At 43.1% G+C, this 23,916-nt stretch overlaps 1 protein-coding gene across 1 annotated transcript in view; it reads left to right on the top strand.

The window, feature by feature from the left end:
• The window catches only part of ARHGEF37 (Rho guanine nucleotide exchange factor 37), a 162,877-nt gene that overhangs the window by 86,953 nt on the left and 52,008 nt on the right, over nt 1-23,916 (top strand). Inside the window, exons 4-7 of the mRNA XM_082254868.1 lie at nt 6,519-6,846; nt 8,740-8,863; nt 16,912-17,056; nt 20,762-20,970. Of these exons, the coding sequence (XP_082110994.1) occupies nt 6,519-6,846; nt 8,740-8,863; nt 16,912-17,056; nt 20,762-20,970 (806 nt within the window). The remainder of the gene's footprint in view (nt 1-6,518; nt 6,847-8,739; nt 8,864-16,911; nt 17,057-20,761; nt 20,971-23,916) is intronic.

Genomic DNA, 23,916 nt, shown 5'->3' with positions numbered 1-23,916 from the left:
TGACTCAGGCTAGGAAGGGGTTAATATCTAGGGGCAATCAAGGAGTTAACTGTATGCCTAACAATGTGTAGTGTGTTTTTTTAAAGACAGAACTCTGTGTATGATTGGACACAGCCGATCAGCTGACTTCAGCCAAAATTATTGGCTGAAATTTGCTGCCAAACTCGTGCTGTGTCCAATCACTGCATGGGTGTATAGGAGGCTGGCGCATGTGTGTCCCAAACCCGAAAGCAAACCGGGGACGTAAAGGTATGTTGCTGCTTGCCCGCAGTAAAACTACTGTGGATGGGTGACAAGCAGTTAAAGTGAAACTAAACGTACAATGTTTAATTGTCATTATCCTTTCTTTTTATGGATAAAGATCATGGACTCAGTTCACTATAGGATATCGCATGTGATATTTGGGTCATGTATTCAAATATCGCATGCGATATTGTTCATAAAAAATTGATATATAAACTTTTCTACCAACACAATTGTAAGTGGTAAAATCAGGCCTAATACTGCTACTTCCTCATTATGATTCATAATTCAAGAATTTATTGTTGAACTCACAAAAGAGGAAAATTATCCCTAAGATTTCATCTTTATAATACATTGTAGGAATGTTGTGACCGATACACATCCTTTTTAAGCACATTACCCTACCCACTAGAACAACAAACTAACTCTGTCACGGGGCTGTAGCTACTTTGTGAGTGTAGCTGATTATTTTTTTTTTTTTTTTTAGAAAAATGGAATGAGATGAATATTGCACATCAACACTAAACTAGCATAGCTCCCAACTGTCCCTGATTTGGAACAAAGCCCCTCTGTCCCTCTTTCATCCTCATTTGTCCCTCATTTTGGTCTGATCTGTATAGTTGTACTGTACATATAATCCACTTTTTATCATTCAAAAAGTGTTTTGTTATGCTAAACCTTCATGCATTTTCTAAATTGCTGCATTTGTAAATTTCAAAAGCCAATATAAAGGAATAGTAGTGGTAAAAAAAAATTATTTGTGGCTATAGCCAATTGATGGGTACAGCACAGCCTGCTAGTTCTGGGAGGGCATCATATGGCATCCTCCCGTGATCGCACCCACTGCCGGTGCCACGCTCCGTGATTGCAGTGTCCTCCAGATGCTGCTGATCACAGATTTAGGTAAAAAGCCAATCATCGGCTCTTTCCCACATGATCAGCTGTGTCCAATCACAGCTAATCACAATGTAAACAGAAGCTGGTTATCGGCATTCCTTTACTCATGCTGACAGCATTATGTGAGGAGAAGAGAGACAATAATTGGCTTATGTAAAAGGGACATGTACACTGATAATCTGTGTCCTGATTATCAGTGCTGTCTCAACAGTGTTGGCAATCAGTGTCACCTATCAGTGCCACTTCATCAGTGCCCACCAGTGTCACCTCATCAGTGCAGCCTATCAGTGCCCATTAGTGCAGCCTCATCAGCGCACATCAGTGAAGGAGAAAAATTACCTGTTTGCAAAATTATATAACAAACTATGAAAACGTTTTTTTTTTCGTTTTTGGTCTTTTTTTGTTTATTAGCAAAAAATAAAAACCCAGTGGTGATTGAATACCATCAAAAGAAAGCTCTTTTTGTGTGAAAAAAAATGATAAAAATGTAGTTTGGGTACAGTGTCGCATGACCCTGCAATTGTCATTCAAAATGTGACAGCACTGAAAGCTGGCCATTTAGTGCCTCTCACATGGCATGTGTGCATGTCATTGCTCTCCATCACTGAGACTACTTGTCCACCTAACCTTGGTATTCTAGAACATGCATACACCCATCACCCCCTTATTGGATTCTTGACCCCATGGGAATCCAAGCTTAATTATTATTTCATTCTGCACTTCACTTTTTTAATGACTCCTTTATGGCGGGCAATGTTGCTCTTCTGGTTTTATCTCTACACCTTAGACTCGTATGTCTACTTTGATTAGTGTGCTATTGGCCTCTTAACATATTCTTATTGAATATGTTTGATGTTCTGTCATTTGTTATTTGAGTTATAGGCGTTGTAAACACTACAAGGTGGATCCTGAAGAAGCCCTTCTCCTGGGCAAAGAAACATGTTGATTCATACATCTCACCATCCAGTCAAGTACAAATGGTTACAGTGAATATTTGTCTAGTATTTGGTATTTCTGCATGGAGTCTATACTCTTACTGCCTTTTAACCATTTTGTTTAAATAAAATATTATGTGCTTTTTATATATTTTTGCTATATTGACCTTTTTTTTTTTGGACGCCTAAAAATCCCCATTTCCCTTACTTCCCCTCGGGGAAAGCATGGGTTATCTCCTTTTTCCTATATTGACTTTATACAGGGGATGTGCCAGAATTTTTAAACTAGCTCCCTCACCCAATACCTATTTTATAAAAATGGTAGTTTGGGTACAGTGTTGCATGACCGTGCAATTGTCATTCAAAGTGTGACAGCACTAAATGCTGAAAATTGGCCTGGGCAGGAAGGAAGTGCCCAGTAGTACCAGGGATTAGGCCTACAGTTTTATGAGGCTGTGAACCCTGACATTTCTTTTGTTCATTGATTTACACTATTGCATGCATATTTATTACCAGACAGCTCTTTTAATGACCGAAATGCAACTGTACTTTGTGTTTTGTCTAGCCCCATCTTTGGATTATCTAGATAGTTACTGGTTGGACTTTAAAGTGGAGCTCCAGTCCCTGAAGTGAAAATTAAAAGTCAGCAGCTACAAAACCCGTAGCTGCTGATTTTCAATAAACAGCCCCGGTCTCATTCTCCCTGTGTTCTCCCTTGCAGGCATCTTCACTTTGGGCACCCAGCTGTGACAGCTTGCAGCTTAACAGCCAGGTACCCACTGCACATGCGTGAGCGATGCTGCACTCTGTGACTGATCCTGTAGTCTTCTGGGACCTGTTATGTGTCCCAGAAGACTGTGGGAGGGAGGGGAACTTCTGCTTCCGGTCGCCTAAGGCGATCAGAAGGGAAGTGGTAGCGGGTACCTGTCAAAATCAGGTACCCGCTCCCCCCTGCCTCCTTAAAAGCTCCATTTCACAAACAGGAGCTGGGAAAGAGGCCTTAAGGTGTAACTTACCCTTTTGGGTGGAGCTCCGATTACATTTTTGCCATGTAAGCTAATATGTTGTGCCTACTTTCTATTGTTTCTGATAATATGCACCAGGGCTCTGGCTATTGTAATGTTTAATATGTTACCTCTTGACATATAACTTTTCAATAAAAAAGATTGAAAGTAAAAGTGCCCAGTAGGCAAGTGGTTAAAGCGGAACTCCAGCCCCCCACCAAAAAAGTTTAAGTCAGCATCTACAAATACTGTAGCTACTAAATTTTAATATTAGAACATTTACCTGTCCAGAGATTCCGCAGTGTCGGCACCACAGCCAATTTTTCAGTTGGCCATTCTTTGTAAGGGAAACCAGCAGTGAAGCTTTGCGGCTTTACAGCCCGTTCCCTACTGCGCATGTGGCTTGGTGGCGGGAGGAAGGAAGAGGGGGGCCAAACTTCCGGGGGGACCTCGCCGTGGTGGCATCACCCTGGAAGTGGGGACAGGTACTTGTCAAAAACAGATACCCACTCCCCCCTAGAAGGTGCCAAATGTGGCAGCAGAGGGGAGGAAGAAGCAAACAAGGGGAGCTTCCCTTTTTGGGTGGAGCTCCGCTTTAACTAATCTTCTTATGTATAATTCTCCTTTAAGGGGACGTGGCAGGGGGTATGACCTATGCCTACATACTTTTGCTAATAGGTGACCCTCGTTCTTATCTGAAAAAATTGGGAGGTATGAATTAGAAAAATAATGTGATTTTTCACTACAAAAAATGACACCAGTTTCTGTACATGCTAGATAGTAGTCACATAGTTGCCAACATTTCCCAAAAACTTCTAGGGGCACTTTTTGGCAGAAAGGCAGTGTAGGCGGAGCAGTATGGTAATTAGGGGCAAGATATCCTTTTTTTTTTTGGATGTGTCCGGCGCTTTAAACAAATTAGCGTGCGGGGTTAAAAATGGGTGTTGTTTAAATTACACTAAATATTGGGCATGGCTTAAAGGGGGTGTGGTTAAATAGAGTGTTTATATCCGCCTGTCCATAGGGATGCATGGACCTTCCCATCAGGTCCGCCAGAAAAACTAGGCAGACCTGATTGGACCCGCTGTGTGAAAGGGGCATTAGTGATGGTGTCAGCAAGGAGTGACTGTGAGAAACTGGGTTTAAACTGCACTGCCGAAAACAGGAGATACTATCTTTGTCAGCTAATAGCATTTTTTTACTTCTTTCTAAAATTCTAAAAGATAGAAGTAAAAGAGTGCTGTTAGCTGACATGTAGCACTCTCCTGACTGTGAGAGATTGGCCATGGCCAGTACAGTTTTAATACCAATTTCTCACAGTCCAGTGGCTGGATAAAAAAAAAAAACGTCATCTTTAAAGTTTCATCAGAGCCCATCGGTGCAGCCTCATCAGTGCCCATCGGTGCAGTCAGAGCCATCTCATCAGAGCAGTCTCATCAGACCCGTCTCAACAGAGCAGTCAGAGTAGTCTCATCAGTATCAGTGCAGTCGGAGAAGTCTCATCGGTTACAGAGCACTCAGAGAAGTCCCATCATTATCAGTGCAGTCAGAGCAGTCCCATCAGTATCAGTGCAGTCAGAGCAGTCCCCCAGTTACAGTGCAGTCAGAGCAGTTTAATCAGTCACAGTATGGTCAGAAGTGTCTTATCAGTCACAGTGCAGTAAAAACAGTCATCAGTGCAGTCAGAGCAGTCTCATTAGTCTGGTCACAGAGCAGTCTCATCAGTCTAGTCACAGTGCAGTCAGAGCAGTCTGATCAGTCTGGTCACCGTGCATTCAGAGCAGTCTCATCAGTCTGGTCATAGTGCAGTCAGAGCAGTCTCATCAGTCTGGTCATAGTGCAGTCAGAGCAGTCTCATCAGTCTGGTCACAGTGCAGTCAGTGCAGTCTCATCAGACTGGCCACAGTGCAGTCAGAGCAGTCTCACCAGTCTGGTCACAGTGCAGTCAGAGTAGTCTCATCAGTATCAGTGCAGTCAGAGCAGTCTTATTAGTCTGGTCACATTGGAGTCAGAGCAGCCATATCAATCTGGTCATAGTGCAGTCAGAGCAGTCTCACCAGTCTGGTCACAGTGCAGTCAGAGCAATCTTATCAGTCTGGTCACAGTGAAGTCAGAGCAGTCTCATCAGTATCAGTGCAGTCAGAGCAGTCTCATTAGTCTGGTCACATTGGAGTCAGAGCAGTCTTATCAATCTGGTCATAGTGCAGTCAGAGCAGTCTCATCAGTCTGGTCACTGTGCAGTCAGCAGTGTCATCAGTCTGGTCACAGTGCAGTCAGAGCAGTCTCACCAGTCTGGTCACAGTGCAGTCAGAGCAGTCTCACCAGTCTGGTCACAGTGCAGTCAGAGCAGTGTCATCAGTCTGGTCACAGTGCAGTCAGAGCAGTGTCATCAGTCTGGTCACGGTGCAGTCAGAGCAGTCTCATCAGTATCAGTGCAGTCAGAGCAGTCTCATTACTCTGGTCACATTGGAGTCAGAGCAGTCATATCAATCTGGTCATAGTGCAGTCAGAGCAGTCTCACCAGTCTGGTCACAGTACAGTCAGAGCAGTGTCATCAGTCTGGTCACAGTGCAGTCAGAGCAGTGTCATCAGTCTGGTCACATTGCAGTCAGAGCAGTGTCATCAGTCTGGTCACATTGCAGTCAGAGCAGTGTCATCAGTCTGGTCACAGTGCAGTCAGAGCAGTCTCATCAGTCTGGTCACAGTGCAGTCAGACCAGTCCTCTGCTCCGCTCACCATCTGCGGGCTTAGCAGGCTTCCAGCTCCCACTCTATTGGCCGTGTTGAATCTCCACATGCCCCTGCATCCACCACAGCCACGTCATGCCCCCGCCATGCCGTCTCTGTCCCAATATCTGGGACAAAGGCAGATTATGGGGATTTTTTATGGGACGTTCTCAGACCGGGACATTGACCTGATTTCTGGGAATGTCCCGGGAAAATCGGGACTGTTGGCAACTATGTAGTCATGGGTTGGTTCTCATTATGTTAGTCTTTGCACTGCCTTGTAAAATAAACTCACATAGTTTCTTATTAGATAAGCCTGATTCCATTTATCCAGGTCTGTAACCAAGCAAGGCAGCAGTGGGGTGGTTTGGGTTGCTTTCAGTTACACGGGGGAAATCCCTTGACATTGTTGCGTGACCTATATCTATCTAAACATACAAGATCTGGTTCGTGTGTCACCTAAGACAAAAGTGATACTGAATTGACTTTACTTCCAGCAATGAAGGGTTTTTTTTTTTTGTTTGTGTCATTTTTGTTGTGATTGAAGTTTGAGAAACCTGACCAACATGACAATACTTTCAAGGAAGTTACATTTTAAAGGAAAGTACCTTATTTGTGACAACTTGACCGAAATAGATTTTTATTACTGAACCTGTTTTGTGTCTGCATTTTGTACGTTATATTCCAGTAAATACAATGTAATTAATTTGCAGTTATTCTGACTACATGGACAGCAGTGCCACAAAAGGAAATGTCCCACTGACCCGCTATGGATCTGATGACCGGGAACCCTCTTCTCAGATTGGTTATAACACACATGATATGTCACCTACCCATGGCAGCCCCTCTAGTGTGGACACACAAGCAGCTCAAAGCGATGGGATTTATGAGAATATTCCTCAGATAGAAGAGCCTGTGTATGATGACATCCCCAATTTTAAGACTGAGGCCCCTGAAGTAAATGAACTTATTCGCACAGAGACAGAATATGTTCGCTCACTACAGCTTCTAATTTTACATATTCAACCCAGGCTGGAGGAGGTAAAAAATAGATTTTATTGTACTATTTGCACAGCCTTTTGTCTAAACATATATTTACTTTAAAATTATGCAAGAATTATGTGTTTTTAAATGAGCTCTTAACTCCGGGCAGATGTAAAAAAAAAACACAAATGAATGCAATTAATGCATTCATTATAAAATCTTACAAATGGAAGGACAAATATTTTTCTATATTTCTATTATATTCGATTTCTATCACAAACAACCTTTTGATTAATTGGTGGAATTTTACAGTACTGTGCTAAAGCTTTAGGCAGGTGTAAAAAAAAAAAAAAAAGCAAACATGTGGAAGAAGGTGCTCTGGTCAGATGAGACCAAAATTTAACTTTATGGACTAAGAACAAAACGCTATGTGTGGTGGAAAACGAACACTGCACATCACCCTGAACACACCATCCCCACCGTGAAACATGGTGGTGGCAGCATCATGTTGTGGGCATGCTTTTCTTCAGCAGAGACAGAACAGGGAAGCTGGTCAGATTTGATGGGAAGGTGGATGGACCAAATACAGAGCAATCTTAGAAGAAAACCTGTTAGAGTCTGCAAAAGACATGAGACTGGGGCGGAGGTTCACCTTCCAGTAGGACAACAACCCTAAACATGCAGCCAGAGCTACAATGGAATGGTTTAGATCAAAGCATATTCATGTGTTAGAATGGCCCAGTCAAAGTCCAGACCTAAATGTAATTGAGAATCTGTGACAAGACTTGAAAATTGCTGTTCACAGACGCTCTCCATCCATATGACAGAGCTTGAGCTATTTACAAAGAAGAATGGGCAAAAATGTCAGTCTCTAGATGTGCAAAGCTGGTAGAGTCATCCCCAAAAAGACTTGCAGTTGTAATTGCAGGGAAAGGCGGTTCTACAAAGTATTGACTCAGTGGGGTGAATACAAATGCACACCACACTTTTCACAGATTTATTTGTAAAAAATGTTGAAAACCATTTATCATTTTCCTTCCACTTCACAATTATGTGCCACTTTGTGTTGGTCTATCACATAAAATCCCAATAAAATACATTTACAGTACGTTTTTGGTTGTAACATGACAAAATGTGGAAAATTTCAAGGGGTGTGAATACTTTTTTAAGGCACTGTAGGTTGCCTCAAATGTCTTTATGTAATCCCGGACAGACTGGGTGATGTTGAGATCAAGGCTCTGTGGGGGGCCAAACCATCACTTCCAGGACTCCTCGTTCTTCTTTACACCGAAGATAGATAATTCTTAATGACATTAGCTGTGTGTTTGAGGTCATTTTCCTGCTGCAGAATACATTTTGGGCCAATCACATGCCTCCCTGATAGTATGGCAAGATGGATAAGTATCTGCCCGTATTTCTCAGCATTAAAGACATCATTGATCCTTACCAAATCTCCAACTCCTTTTGGAAAAATGCAGCCCCAAACTTGCAAGGAACCTCCACCGTGCTTCAATGTGGCCTGCAGACACTTATTGTATTGCTCTCCAGCCCTTTAGGAACAAACTGCTTCCTACTACAGCCAAATATTTCAAATTTTGACTCATCCGCCCAGAATACCTGCTGCCATTTGTCTGCAGCCCAGTTCCTATGTTTTCATGTATAGGACAAGAAAACAAGGCTAGGTGACTCAACTGTGCAGAAATATTTCTCTTGGCAACAAGTGAGCTAGTAATGCAATCTGGTAAATACTGCAATTGTGCTCAAGTAGGAAATTTCCTTACATTTTTCATCAAGCACACACAGCTCTGTAGAGGTTTAGAGGATCGTGCCTAAAACTTTTTCACAGTATTGTTTGTTGCAGTTATTTTTATTTGTGGGCTACAGGTATTGCTCGATTTTTTTGCCTGCTCTCAAAATGAAAACCAATCTGTGAAAATTATGATTTTTTAGATTCCACAGGTTGATGTCAGAAGTCTCCTTTGTAATGCGGATGAACTTCTTTCGGTCCATGAGTCATTTCTCAGTGAATTGAAAGACTCAAAAAATGATGACCAAAACCAGCTCTATCGGATCGGTAAGTCGGGTTGTTAAATATTGTTAAAAAAAAAAACTTGAAGTATAGAAAACCCTAAAATACAACTTTTTAGGGAACTGTGTAGATATCACTCTTAATATTTATTAAAGCTACTGTTTAAGTTCACAACTCTTGATGGTTTCCACTGCACTAAGAATGTGTCTGTCTGTATGCTGTATATATATATATATATGTTTATATATATTTATTATACACAGCCATAACTTTCTGACTACTTACCTGATACTGAGTTGGTCCCCCTTTTGCTACCAAAACAGCCCTGACCCATCAAGACATTGGTGCCACCAGACATCTGAAGGCATGCTGTGGTATCTGGCACCAAGCCATCAGTAGCAGATCAGTCCTGTAAGTTGCGAGGTGATTCCTCCACGGATCAGACTTGGTTTTCCAGCACATCCCATAGATGCTCCATTGGATTGAGATCTGGAGAACTTGGAGGCCAAGTAAACATCTCAAACTCGTATTTCTTAAACCATTGTTGAACCACTTTTGCAGTGTGGCAGGGCGCATTATCCTGCTGAAAGAGGCCACTGCCATCAAGAAATGCTGTTTCAATTAAGGAGTATACTTGGTCAGCAACAATGTTTAAATGGGTGGTATATGTCAAATAACATCCCAATAAATGGCAGGACCCAAGGTTTCCTAGCAAAACATTGCCCAAAGTATTATACTGCATCCACCAGCTTGCCTTCTTCCCATACTGCATCTTGGTGCCCTGGTAAAGGAGTTGTATAGTCAGGAAGGATTTTTTTTATCTTAATGCATTCTATGTTTTAAGATAAAAAGCCTTCTGTGTGCAGCAGCCCCCCCCCCCCCCAAGCACCCCTAATACTTACCTGTGCCCCAGATTTCTATAAATGTCTCTCAAGGTATGGAACTTCCTTGTGTATATTGATTCACACTCTACCCCCACACACAATATGTACAGGAGGAAGAAGACATCAGCACCAGAGAAAGAAGACGTTGGAGCTACGACCGGGGACAGTTTTCATTTTTAATAAAGGAATCATCAAAAACCATCTCTTGTTTTTTTTAACACTTCAATACTTTTGGGGTGAATGGGTAGGGGTACAATGTACCCCATACTCATTCACATAAGAGGGGGGCCGGGATCCGGGGGGCCCCCTTTGTTAAAGGGGGCTTTCAGATTTCCGATAAGACCCTGCCCACAGACCCCTACAACCACCGTCCAGGGTTGTCGAGAAGAGACCCTTGTCCCCATAAAACTGGGGGCAAGGTGCTTTGGGGCGGGGGCAAAGCCCACCGCAGTTATACTAGCACCAAGCCATCAGTGGTTAAAGTTTATAAGTAGCAAAAACTTGTTTTTAATATTGGACAGAGTACTGAAAAGTTAGAACTCCTGTCAGGTATTACTGCTGTCAGTTGGAGATTTCTCTATTGTCCATTGACAGACGCAGCCCCCATCTTCATTAGCTGAATGGGTTATGCTCCTCCCTGCAGGAGTAGTCTAGGCAGGAAAAATGTAAATGTACATGCCCACGGGGCCATCCCCAGAGACATAACCCACACATCCTCTGCTCAGCAAACCAGTTTGTTTTTTTGTCTAGAGAAGATGTAGGACCTAGGTTTCCTGATGGGACTTCGGTCTCAGTTTTTTATTCTTTTCAGAATATTTTGTTTTATTTCTCTTTACTCACATTGCTAGCTAGTGTTCAGGGGTATCTTCCTGGTGATCTGCAAGCAATGCTGGCTGGGGCTTTGCACTGGATAATCTAGATCCTTATGGTCCCCCCAGCCTGGCCTACGAGCATGAGCAGGTTATAGTCCCACACTAGGCCTCACCACGATGGTGCCCCATTCCGGATGGGGACAAGCCTGCGAGCGGTCGCCTGGACGCGACGCCCTTGAACGCCCTGAGTTGCAGCGTACCCCTCGGCTGGCAGCACCCCCACTTCGGGTGGGAGGAGGTCTGCCCGGAACGGAGCCCACTCGGTCCATGGTATGGTGAGTAAATGTGACCCCCCCTTGCCCCTGGTGGCCTTAGGGGGATGTGGGCCTTCTTCTGGGGATAACAGGACCTGTACCTCCTAAAAGATCCCCCTGTTCTGTCAGGTACCCGGCCTCTGTGCCCGGTCTCCCTCTCCTGCCCCTGCTGGGGGCTATGTATCTGGGGCGCCTGGCGTCCTGAGGGGGGTGGCAATAGTACCTTGTTGCTTGCTGGGTCTTGTTGTAGATCCTTGAGGCCTTTACTGTGGGGGTCCCTGGTTTCATGGCACGCCGTAGGTGCCGCCATCTTAATTGTGGGCAATGTGTATATTTGACTGAAAAAATGAATTTCGTGATACACAGTATGAAATAAAAAGGTGAATGTGTATAACAGTGTAACCCAAATTAATTGTGGGTGTGATCTTGTGAATAAAAAATTACCATAAATATTACTAGCAAAATAATATTATTTTATTAGAACAGTGCAAGTATAAACAAAGAAAAGACTGTGCGTGTGAGTGAAACACTCCAAGGGAATCCTGAGGGATAATCACTCCTCCCAATAGGAGTGGAATCCTGAGTGATCACAAACAATGTCTAAACCGACTTGTAAGTGTCAAAGAACTGGGTCTATATAGACTTCAGTTGTTGTTATTCGATGCTGGTGAACACCACAAATTTGTGTATGTAAAATAAATGAAAAAAGGTGCGTGTGCTCTTCCAAATATATCACTAGATGGCGTGCTGGTAATACGACCTGTGTGTGGTCCCCACTGCTTGTGTGGTTCTGGGGTTCGGACTCCGCTTCTTGAGGACTGTGAGTTGATGCTCTAAAAGCTCCAACAGAGATGAAACCCCATGATGTACAAAATGCCAATGCAGTAGTGTAGAAAGACGACGTTCAGACTCCGCCCTACGCTCCAGTAGACGTCCTCCTGACAAAACGCGTAGGGCGGAGTCTGAACGTCATACGTCACTTCCGGGTACGGAGCCGAGGGCCGTGGAACGCGGAAGCTTCCCGGCGCAAGCTTTTCACTGATCCTGATCAGCTAAAGAGTGAGTGCATATCGTCTTTCTACACTACTGCATTGGCATTTTGTACATCATGGGGTTTCATCTCTGTTGGAGCTTTTAGAGCAAGACCATCAGCTCACAGTCCTCCAGAAGCAGAGTCCGAACCCCAGAACCACACAAGCAGTGGGGACCACACACAGGTCGTATTACCAGCACGCCATCTAGTGATATATTTGGAAGAGCACACGCACCTTTTTTCATTTATTTTACATACACAAATTTGTGGTGTTCACCAGCATCGAATAACAACAACTGAAGTCTATATAGACCCAGTTCTTTGACACTTATAAGTCGGTTTAGACATTGTTTGTGATCACTCAGGTTTCCACTCCTGTTGGGAGGAGTCATTATCCCTCAGGATTCACTTGGAGTGTTTCACTCACACGCACAGTCTTTTCTTTGTTTATACTTGCACTGTTCTAATAAAATAATATTATTTTGCTAGTAATATTTATGTTAATTTTTTATTCACAAGATCACACCCACAATTAATTTGGGTTACACTGTTATACACATTCACCTTTTATTTCATACTGTGTATCACGAAATTTGTTTTTTCAGTCACACTTACAGGTAGCGCCGGTACCAATCTTCACGCATTATCACTTTATTCTCACCCTTGCACCTCGAGGGTTGATTGGTGGCAGCTTACACCTTTTTTATGATTTTTTATGATTTTTTATGATAATTTATATCCTCTATGTGTAGTACTCCATAGCGCTGGTCACTCTCTTATATTATAATGTGTATATTTTTCCCAATGACTTGTATTGGGCAGCCATTTTCCCTGAGCTTCCTATTAAAATGCATTGGCAACCATTTTTGTGTAGTCCTATGTACTGCTTTAGCAGCGGGACCTTTTACATCCAGGCCAAGGTCACTTCCTGTGATTCTTCTTCCTGCTGCAGGCCATTCAGTAGGGTTTTCTCTGGTGGTGGTACAGTTCTGGGGTCTTTGTGGGCAAATCCCTGTACACTCTGCTGTTAGTGTATCGGTGGTGGGAACCACAATCGGCACTACTTAAAGTGACAGTACTCCGTTTTTCTGTAACGAATATGGAGTTCCTGGCTGTAATTTCACCCTCAGACCCACTGTGCGGGTGCCGGACAGTCTGGATCGCAGTCGCTGGCCACGATTTCAGCAGCTCTGGAAAGCCTGGCAACAAAAGTTGATTTTGTCATGAAAAAGGTTAATAGCCGAAAACAGCCGCTGCCTTCTCCATCTTTGGTGGAGTCCTCTGATTCGAAGGCTAATGTGGTCGCCACGGATGCCCCCTACCTGCAGGGTCGCTGTCCTCGCAGTCAGATGGTGAAGAGGACCTGTCTTTTTCAACTGCAGTGCGGGAATGCACTTTGGTGGAAGCCCTGATTATTTCAGTGAGGGAAACTTTAAAATTGGCTGATGAGCCCACACCGGCAGGGACAAGGGTGGCCTTTGGCTCCCGTAAGATCCAAAAGTCTGGCAAGGTTTTTCCCTGTCCCGAGACTTTTCATGATATTATGAATGACCAATGGCGGCGTGTTAAGCACATGCTAGTGTGCCAAAATGCTTTAAACGCCGGTATCCTTTTGCTGATATGGTCTCCAGCTGTTGGACGGTGCCACCTAAGGTGGCCCACCCTGTTTCCAGGTTGAACAAATCTACCGTTGTCTGCACTTCTTTTAGGAACCCTGGACTTCCTTCATTCGGGACAAATGGGCTCGCAAACTGATTTGTTCCGGGTAAAAAATTTAATTTTGGTCCCGGCCTGGGGACAGGTTTTTCCAGTCAAATCTTTACCTGTCTCCAGAGCTTTTGAAAGATCTTCGGGAAGCTGTGCAGGACCTCCTTGCTCAAGGAGTGATTGTGCCGGTTCCTCCACAGGAATGCTCTAAAGGTTTCTTTTCAAATCTGTTCACAGTGCCCAGAAAGGAGGGCAAGGTGCGTCCAATCCTGGATCTCAAGGCTCTGAACCGCTTTGTGCGGGTGCAGAAGTTTTGAATGGAGTCCATTCGGTCGGTGGTGGCATCCTTGAATTAGGGGGATTTTCTGGCCTCCATCGATATCAAGGAGGGTCTTTCTCCCCTTGGAAAAACATCAGAAGTTAGAAATCCTGATCAGGATCAGATCAGTTTCCATTAGCAATCCTGTTGCTGATGGAAATTGATCAGTCCTCCCTTCGGGCCTGCATGAGGGCCCTTGGTCTGATGGTGTCGACCTTCTAAGCGGTCCCGTTTGCTCAGGCCTTTGCAGAAAGAGATTCTGGCAAAATCCAACAGGGACCCTCGATCATTGGTCCAGAAGATTTGTTTAAGTCCTCTCACAAAGTCGACTCTCTTCTGGTGGATCCAGTCTTCTACCTTTGTGTCAGGGCAAGTCCTTCCTGCAGCTCTTCTGGAGGGTGGTCACCATGGATGCCAGCCTGTCAGGCTGGGGTGGAGTGCTGGGGAAGCTCTGTGCCCAGGGGACTTGGGCGTCAGTGTCCTCCTTGCCGATCAACATCCTTAAGCTAAGAGCGATCAAGCTTTGCCTGTTCCACTGGACGAGCCGGCTACGCGGTTCTCCGGTTCGGAGATAGTCGGACAATGCCACGGCTGTGGCTTACATCAGTCATCAAGGGGGCACCAAGAGTGTCCTGGCGGACAAGGAGGGGGCCGAGTTTCTGGTTTGGGTGGAAGCCAATGTTCCAGCTCTTTCCGCAGTCCACATCCAGGGTGTGGAGAATTGGCAAGCAGATTACCTGAATCGTCAGGTGTTGGATCAAGAGGAATTTCATTTGGAGGTGTTTCACGTCCTGTGTGCCTGGTGGAGGACTCTGGAGGTGGATCTGTTTACGTCTCGCCTCAACAGAAAAGTCCAGAGTTTTGTGGCTCAGGATTCTCTGTCCGAAGCCAAAGACGCTCTAGTGGCTCCTTGGAGCCAGTATCGGCTGATTTATGCCATGCCATCTCTCCACTCGTACCCCTGCTGAGGTGTTTTCGCCGGGTGGCGGTGGAAGGCATTCCGGTCGTTCTGGTGGCATCATACTGGCCTCAGTTGTCAGACCTGGTAAAATTGATCATAGATCCTCCATGGAGACTTCCTCTGTGGGAAGATATTCTGTCTCAGGGACCGATCTTCCATCCTGCTTTAGGGCTGCTGGCTTTAATGGCTTGGCTGTTGAAAGCAAGGTGTTGAGGAATAGAGGACTTTCTGACTCGGTGATTCCTACCCTCTTGAAGGGGAATGATGTGATCAGCGCAAATTTGTGTAACTCTCAAAATATCTTGATATATAAACTATGAGTGGAGAAATATGTGTAACTCCCAAAGTGCCTGAATAAAAAAAGTGCTAAAGTTTTGAGGAGAAACAAGGCAGACTACCCTTCTGTCACAGAGGAAAATGGAGATCTTGAGTTTCTGCTAAGCAGAAACACAGATCTCTGTTTTCCTCTAGTCAGACTTGTATAAAGTACTCGAAATTTCTACTTGAGTAAAAGTACAAGTGCTCGATCAAAAAGTGACTTGAGTAGAAGTGGAAGTGCTCGCAGAAAAAGTTACTTAAGTAGAAGTACTAAAGTATTCAACATTTTTTTTACTTAAGTATTGCAAGTAGTTTTTTCAAAAAATTTGCTACTTAAGTACTAAAAGTAAAAAGTACCAGTAGTTTTGAAAAAAAAATTCTACTCAAGTACTTAAAGTAGAAGTAGAAGTACTGTGTTATGTAGTTATTAAAGAAAGAAGTCAAAAGTTTGAACATCATATTGTTTTTTATTATTTCAAATGATTTATTCAAATGATTAACCTGTGTTTGTTAGTAGTTTCTTGATGCACTTTAAGCGCTGTAGCACCATTTATTTGTTTGTTTCATATTTTCTTTTTATTGGAAAGATTTGGTATAGTAGATTTTATTATACACAGCCTTTATTTTCGTATGCGCTGATTTACAAATGACATTATACACATTTTTTTGAGCTTTATGCAACCTGCCATCTACTGTTCTGGCAGTGGTAATTTTTTTAAAAGTAACGAGTAACTATGCAGCGCAAAAAAAAAATACTTGAGTAGAAGTATCGAAATCATCGAAAAAATGTAGTGAAGTAAAAGTAGAAGTAGGAGAAAAAAATTCTACTCTAGGAAAGTACAGATACCGCATTTCGGTACTTAAGTACAGTACTTAAGTAGTTCTACTTCGTTACTATACATCTCTGCCTCTAGTGCATCAATTCCCCCCACAGAAATCACCTCAGACACATATGTCATTGGTTGATAAGATGTCTTCCTACCTCAGTCACATGTCAGTGGTTAATGAGAGGTCCTCCTACCTCATTCACCTATGTCATCAGTTGATGACATGTCCTCCTACCTCAGTATCCTATGTTATTGTTTGGCGAGATGTCTTACTATCTCTATCACCCATGTCATTCATTGGCGGGATGTCCTCCTACCTCTGTCCTCCTTGCCATTGCTTGGTGAGATGCCCTCTTACCCTGTCACCCATGGTATTAGGAGGTGAGATAAAAATGAAAAATTGCTTTAAATATAGTGCCTGGGGTTGCCCTTAATATGCCTGTAAATTGGCACATCTGTAGCATGGATTAAACATGCTACAGCAAAATTACATTTCTAAAAAAAAAATAAAACAAGTCAAATCACATTTAAAATGACTTGCGGTTACAATTGGTGGTTCCCGGCTATTAAAAAAAAATTAAAGAAAAAAAATCGGCACGGAGTCCACCCCAGTCCATACCAGGCCCTTATTTGGGCATGCAGCCTGGCAGGTCAGGGAAGGGACGAGCGAGCGCCCCCCCCCCCCCAATTCCTGAACCATACCAGGCTACATGCCCTCAACATGGGGGGGTACTCTGGGGCAGAGCAACCCAGAGCACCTTGTCCCCATCTTCATGGGGACAAGGGCCTCTCTCCCAACAGGACGCCCCTCGTGATGTCACCGACCCAGCATTCACCAGTTCGTGACGTCACGCCATTTTGGGGTGGAGGGAGATCAACCTATCAGGCTCTGAAACAGCTTTTTTTTATACTTCCCAGGAAGCCTTTTTCTGGAATACAGCAGAGATCTGGAAAACGCATACGCTGTTTATTGTAATGGATTTACAAGATCTGCATCACTACTTCAGAGTTACCAAGAAACACCTATAAATGAAAAGATCCAGGAAGTACTGCTAATATTACAGTGAGTGCCACTACTTGCTCTGTATGCTGCAAAACACATAGCAACGGTAGAGCTGAATGATGTTAAAGTACACCTGTTGCTTTCAAAACAAATTATTCAAAGCTTCCTTATTCTTTTACAAATGTGAATATTTTAGTGTTTTTTAGGAGAGTTTTGTGCAGCTCCTTTTTCTTCTGGCATTCTAAAAAGCAGAATCTGTCAAAGATCAAGGCAACTAGCCTGAGGGGTGAGCTGCAGTGTTCTGGGCTCCCCTGCCTCCCAGGCCATCTATTCCTTAACCTTCCTAGCGGTATTCCCGAGTGTGACTCGGGGTAAGATTTTAGTGCCAAAAGCGGTAACCCCGAGTCACACTCGGGGTAGCGCTAGGAAGATCGCTGGATGCTGGAGGAGGTTTTACTTACCTTTTCTCCGGGATCCAGCGATGTCTGCGAGCGGTGTGCGGCGGCGGAGCTCTCTCCCGATCGTCTGCGAGCCCCGGCTTCCGTCTCCGGCGACGTGACGTCCGCCGAGGGGTGGAACCGGCGGCAAATTCGAATGTAAAATGCACCAAACACACTGATATCGTTCAAAATAAAATAAAATCACATTACATTGCCCCCCAGTGCCCTTTCCTGCAGTTTTACTGTACTTTTTATGTAAATATATGTATATATATATATACATATATATACAGTATATATATATATATATATATACGTATATATATACACATATACATATATATATATATATATATATATATATATATATATATATACACACACACATATTATATATATATATATATATATATATATATGTATATATATATATATATATATATATATATACACACGTAATTCTTGTGAATGAGCAGCCCAAACCAACTGTATACATTATATATATATATATATATATATATATATATATATATATACGTATATATATATATATAATATATGTATACATACATATATATATATATATATATATATATATATATATATAATATGTATAATAAATGTATACAGTTGGTTTGGGCTGCTCATTCACAAGAATTACATGCTTTCAGCACCTAAAATAATGGTACCGCTTTCAGCACCTAAAATCCAAAAGAATCATACCGCCAGGGAGGTTAAACAGATATAGGTCTTCTCCATATAACATTTTTTATATAGTTCCTCCTCACTGCCTGTCAAACGCCTTCTGAAAAGCGATCCACCAGAGATCGCTTTCCAGAGTGTAACGCTAGTGTAAACAGGCCCAAAAAGTGTCCACAGAGTGATGATTGGGTTGAGGTGCTAAATGGACTAGGATAGAGTATAATCAACAGTTGTAAGTATACTGAAAAAGAGCTGTAAGGCCAATCGGATGATTTGTGACAAGTAATCAGATGCAAATATATACAAAAAGATACACTTGGGGCAATTTACTAAAGCTAAAGCACTTGGAATCTGGTGCAGCTATGCATGGTAGCCAATCAGCTTCTGAATTCGGCTTGTTCAATTAAGCTTTGACAATTGAACCTGGAAGCTGGTTGATTTCTATGCAGAGCTGCACCAGATTTGACATGCTCCAGTTTTAGTAAATCCCCCCTTTGTGTCAAAGCTTCTGACAGTCTGCTGACTGCTCATAGTGATAGTTGTTGCTGTGATAGTATTGTATAGATGCGGTACCTGTATATAGTGTCTGGATAATTGCTATTCCAGGTAACTCTTCCTGTGGTGGGGTAAAAATCCAGCAATAGGTTGTTTCCAAAAATTTGTGTTTGAAAGAGTGAGATTTACTAAGGTTAGGTACACACAAATGCAGTGCGGGAAACGCCGCAATCTATGTGCGTTTCCCCACACTGCATTGCAGTTGCACTGCCCTTGCAATCTACTGTGGGTGTCCGTACAAAGTTAATGACACCAAAAACGTAGGTCGCAAGTGCAGTGCGTTTGCCTGCACTTGATCGCATGGTACAAAACGACCATGCAATCCAGTTTGGTGTAGCTCCAAAAAAGGTGCAGGCCCTTCTTTGGCGTGATGCGGTGCAATTTGTGTCCATTCAAAGCTAATGCCGTGCGATTCTTGTGCAATTCACATGCGGTGTACATTGTGAACCAAGCCTAAAACTGGGGTACTCAGAATCTCCAGCTGTGCATGGTGGCCAATCAGCTTCTAACTTCAGATTGTTTTCAATTAAGCTTTGACAATAAAACCTGGAAGCTGATTGGTTATGCAGAGGTGCACCAGATTTTGAATTTTCTAGTTTTAGTAAATCGCCCCCAGACTGTTTGTACAATGCTGGCTTCCCTGTGGCCAACGGGTTAGCACAAGCTTTTGTTAGACACAAGTCTGCAAACTAATAAAGGGAATGGTTGATACCTGACATTGGTAGATGGATGAGAACTGACAGAAGCCAAGAGACACAATCACACATATGTATGATCTATCATAGATGCCTGTGCTGTCCAACCTGGCTCTGAAGGTACTTAGTATCCTGCAAACAGTGTCCTTTCAACTGTTGATTATTCTCCATACTAGGCCACTTGGCACCTCAATCCAGACATTCCCCTGTGAATACCTTTACAATGTTTGGCAAGAGCTATTCCAAACTGCTATATGAAAATAAACCAGTGGTGGTCCACTTTCTTTCATCTTTAGGTTGCCCATGACCCATTTGCGCCCTATCACAGTGCTCTGGTTGAGTACTTAGCTAAACTTGAATCTGAGTCCTTTGGTACATCCATGAAATTCCCTTCCAGGTATTCACTTTCTGCTTGGATATTTAATGGCTGACTACAGACATATGATGACGTAATCTGTATCCCTTTAGAGGTAGTTCTGTTGCAAACATCATATTCTAGAAAAGTATGGCTCAGTTGCTAAATAGATAGATCAGGAAGATCTAGTCATTCTAGTGCAGGGTTTCTCGACCAGGTTTCTGTGGCACCCTAGGGTTCCTCCAGAGGTTGCTTGGAGTTCCTTGAGCAGTGAGCAATTTCTGCCTCTCACATAAGTTCCCCTGACACCATTGATCTTTTTAGCTATCTGTAAGGGGGGAATTCTTCCTACAAGTGTATGGAGCATTCTTCACACTGACCATCACTCAAATGTATCATGAGTTGTAGATATAGTCATTTTTAGCAGGGGTTCCCTGAGAATGTAAAATTATTTCAAGGGTTCCTCTGTGTTGAAAAGGTTGGAAAAGTATGTTCTAGTGTATGGCAAAAGTTTAAACAATAAAAAAATAATGGCAAAGTGATTAGGGATGTTCTAGATCAGGCATGCCCAACCTGCGGCCCGGGGGCCGAATGCGCCCCGGAACCGCAGGCAATGCGACACTGCCCCCCCCCCCCCCCCCCTGACAAATGTATTTGTTTTTGCTGGGGAGGAAGCAAGTCGAGTAGGGGGTAAGGCCACAGAGGCTGCCTCGGAGGGGATCATCCACTAGTTGTGTTAAATTAGTGCTGGGGGGGGGCGTGGCAGCACAGGAAGGGCGCGGTGGCATTTTATTACTTATATACCTTAACTATAGTGTATATTTTATATGCGGCCCGAGAAAATTTCTCTACACTCAATGTGGCCCAGAGAAGCCAAAAGGTTGGACATCCATGTTCTAGATCAATCCCTACATTAGAAAGTGTCAGTTTGGATGTTTTGTACAAGTTTGAACAATTATTGCGTGTAGTTATATTATTGTAAATTAATAATTTTACAAGTATATCTTGTCTTTGACAGAAACATGGATAGCGCTAAACAATTCAAAGACCTTTCCTTCTACCTGATACAGCCCGTACAACGTATCACCAGGTACCCCTTGTTATTGCGCAGCATCCTAAAAAATGTACCGCAAGATCGACATTCACAAGAGATACTTCAGAGAGCTCTTGACACCATGAATGAAACAAATGTCAACATCAATGAAAACAAGAGGCGTAAAGAAATTGGTGAGATAATTGTGAATTCATGAAATCCTATTGCTAGATCAACTTTGCTTTATATTTTAATCGTTGAAGCTACCTAAGGTGCTTTAATATGAATATGCATCATTCAAATGCCATTGAAATGTATTTCATTCATTGAAAGGCTTTTTTTTGTAAGCTAAGATCCTTCAGAGAAGCAAGAAGGAGTGATGCGGTTTGCTTAAAGTGATTGTAAACAACCCATTTCGTTTAAAATAGAAATGAAAGACAAAACATTTTTGTATAGATATAAAAATACATTATAAATACCTCTTTTCCCTTTTTATAAATGATCTCATTCCCTCTGTTCTCAGCTGCATAAGAGCTGGGGGGAGGAGAAGCAGCAGCACACTGAGCTTCCCAGTGAATGGTTGTGCAGCAGGGGGCATGTCAGGACAACTCTGATCATTGGAGGAGAGCAGGCATAGCTAGAGAACTGACTGTGTTTGTTCTCTTGTTTAGTGTGGTCATTTATTTTTAATAGAAAAGCAGAGGTACTGGCAGGAATACCAGGAATTTTACATAAAGGAAGCAATACAAAGAGAACAGGATACTTTTTCACATAAGTATATGGTACAGCAGGCACATATCAGGAATATAAAGTGTTGGGTTAACAAACACTTTTAACCCCTTCACGCCCGTGCTATAGTTGAAAGACAGCGTGAGGAGAAAAAAAAAAAAAGCTGATCGCTGGCTGCTGTCAGGTGGACATCGGTCCTGAAGAGGAAGAGCCACTGGTGCTGCATGTGTGCCCACCAGTGCCACCTACCATTGCCTACGAGTGCAGGTCAGTGCCACCTATAAATGCCCACCAGTGCCACCTATCAATGCCCACCAGTGTCGCCAATCAGTGCCCCATCATCAGTGCTGCCTATCAGTGTCGCCTACCATTGTCTATCAGTGCCCATCAGTGCCACCTATCAGTGCCCATGAGTGCCATCTAGTAGTGCCACCTACCAGTTCCACTTATTAGTGCTGCCCATCAGTGCGACCTATCAGTGCCCACCAGTGCCACCTTATCAGTGCCCATCAGTGGCACCTTATCAGTGCCTATCAGTGCCGCCTTATCAGTGCCTATCAGTACCGCCTTATAAGTGCCCATCAGAGCAGCCTATCAGTGCCGCCTCATTAGCGTACATTAATGAAAGTGAAAAATTACTTGTTTACAAAATTTTATAACAAACTATAAAAACATTATTTTTCATTTTTCAAAATATTTGGTCTTTTTTTGTTTTTTTAGCAAAAAATAAAAACCCCAGTGGTGAATAAATACCACCAAAAGAAAGATCTATTTGTTTGGAAAAAAAGATAAAAATTTAATTTGGGTTCAGTGTTGCATCACCGGCCAATTGTCATTCAAATTCCGACAGCGCTAAAAGCTGAAAATTGGCCTGGGCAGGAAGGGGGTTTAAGTGCCCAGTAGGCAAGTGGTTAAAGTCCAGGATCAAGAGCTTAATGTTAGGGATCATTTAGACTCGTGTTGACCTCTAAAGAGCAATCCACGGTGCATTGCTTTTTGGAGGGCATTTGACTGACGTGAGGAGGCGCTCTAGGGTATCACAATATGAAAGGGTAACTAAAACTGTCTCATCATTTGCACAAAAGTCACAAATAATATACAATTGTATTATGTGTGATATGCCAGTTTTTATTTGTTGTCCTTTGCAGGGCGAATGTAAGATTCGCTAACATTCAAGCATAATAGAAAAAAATGCTAGAACATTCGACCAGGAGAGATTAAAAACCATTACATCAATAGGGAAACTAGCCAATAATTATAGGCTAAAAACATTCTACCAAAAGAGGAAAGAATATCAGGCAGGCCTCTGCACTGTGTACAAAGTGTATGAAGATTCCCACCACTAACAGTGTTACGAATTGGCTACTTCAGAGGGTGAACTGCTACACAGAATTGATATAACATTGCACAGACAGAATTCCATTGTTTGACAAGTTTACTGGACTGAAACCCTTCACAGATGAACAAATCACCTAAGGCACATGTGTCAAACACAAGGCTCGCAGGCCGAATCCGGCCCTCCAGGCCATTTCATGCGGTCCTCACACTCAGGGGAAATGGGTGGAAGTGACATGTGAACAGCCTGTGACAGAGAGCACATAGACTGCATTAAGATAAAAAAAAAACCTTCTGACATTACAACTCCTTTAATGCTCACTAGGTCTTAATTACCATGCAACAGACCAAGAACTTGACATGCAGCCTTTTTTACAGTCCTTCATACCATGAGGTGGTGCGTTACAGTGCGCTGTAGTGTGCTGCTGCTAGAGCTGCTCTGCTGTAGGGCATTGGGATGCCATTGAAAAATAATGAGTGTCAATGTGCACTGAGGGAATGTGTTTTGTTTTTCAAGGTTTGTTACCAGTTCACCAGGAACATGTGTAATCCAAGGAATATTCCCATTACCATGATACACTGCACAGAAATGTCTTGTTTCTTAATCCTTTCAGCTCAGGCCTTTTGATCGGGACATAATTGACAGCTTGGTAGGCATTAGAAATGTTAATGGCATGCCGTATTTTATTAGCTTGTTGGTCAAAATCTTACCACTGCATTAACACCTGAGTGTTTTGTAGCTCAAAGCTGAAAGTAAAGTTGTTTGTAAAACAAATGGCTGACAGGCAGAGTATTAATGGCAGAAAACACCCTATTGGTCTCTTCTGCCATTGATGCATTGTTCTGCCTGTCAGCTATCATGTTCACTGAGCCGCACATGTGCAGCTCAGCGAACATTTACGGCCCGATCTGTGCCGCGGGCAAAGTGACTCCCATGTGCATGCACAGGAGTGACGTCATTACGGCCTGACCTATGGCATGGCCAAAGATAGGGGACCCAGGAAGGAAGACCGGGTGAAGATGGAAGTGTCGGGGGCCCTGCAGATCGATCCCACCACAGCACTGGAGGACACCAT

This window comes from Pelophylax lessonae, assembly GCF_965119305.1.
Source record: "Pelophylax lessonae genome assembly, chromosome: 4".
Lineage (NCBI taxonomy): Eukaryota > Metazoa > Chordata > Amphibia > Anura > Ranidae > Pelophylax > Pelophylax lessonae.
The sequence above is the reverse complement of the archived record's forward strand: the minus strand, read 5'-3'. Positions and strand labels throughout refer to the sequence as shown.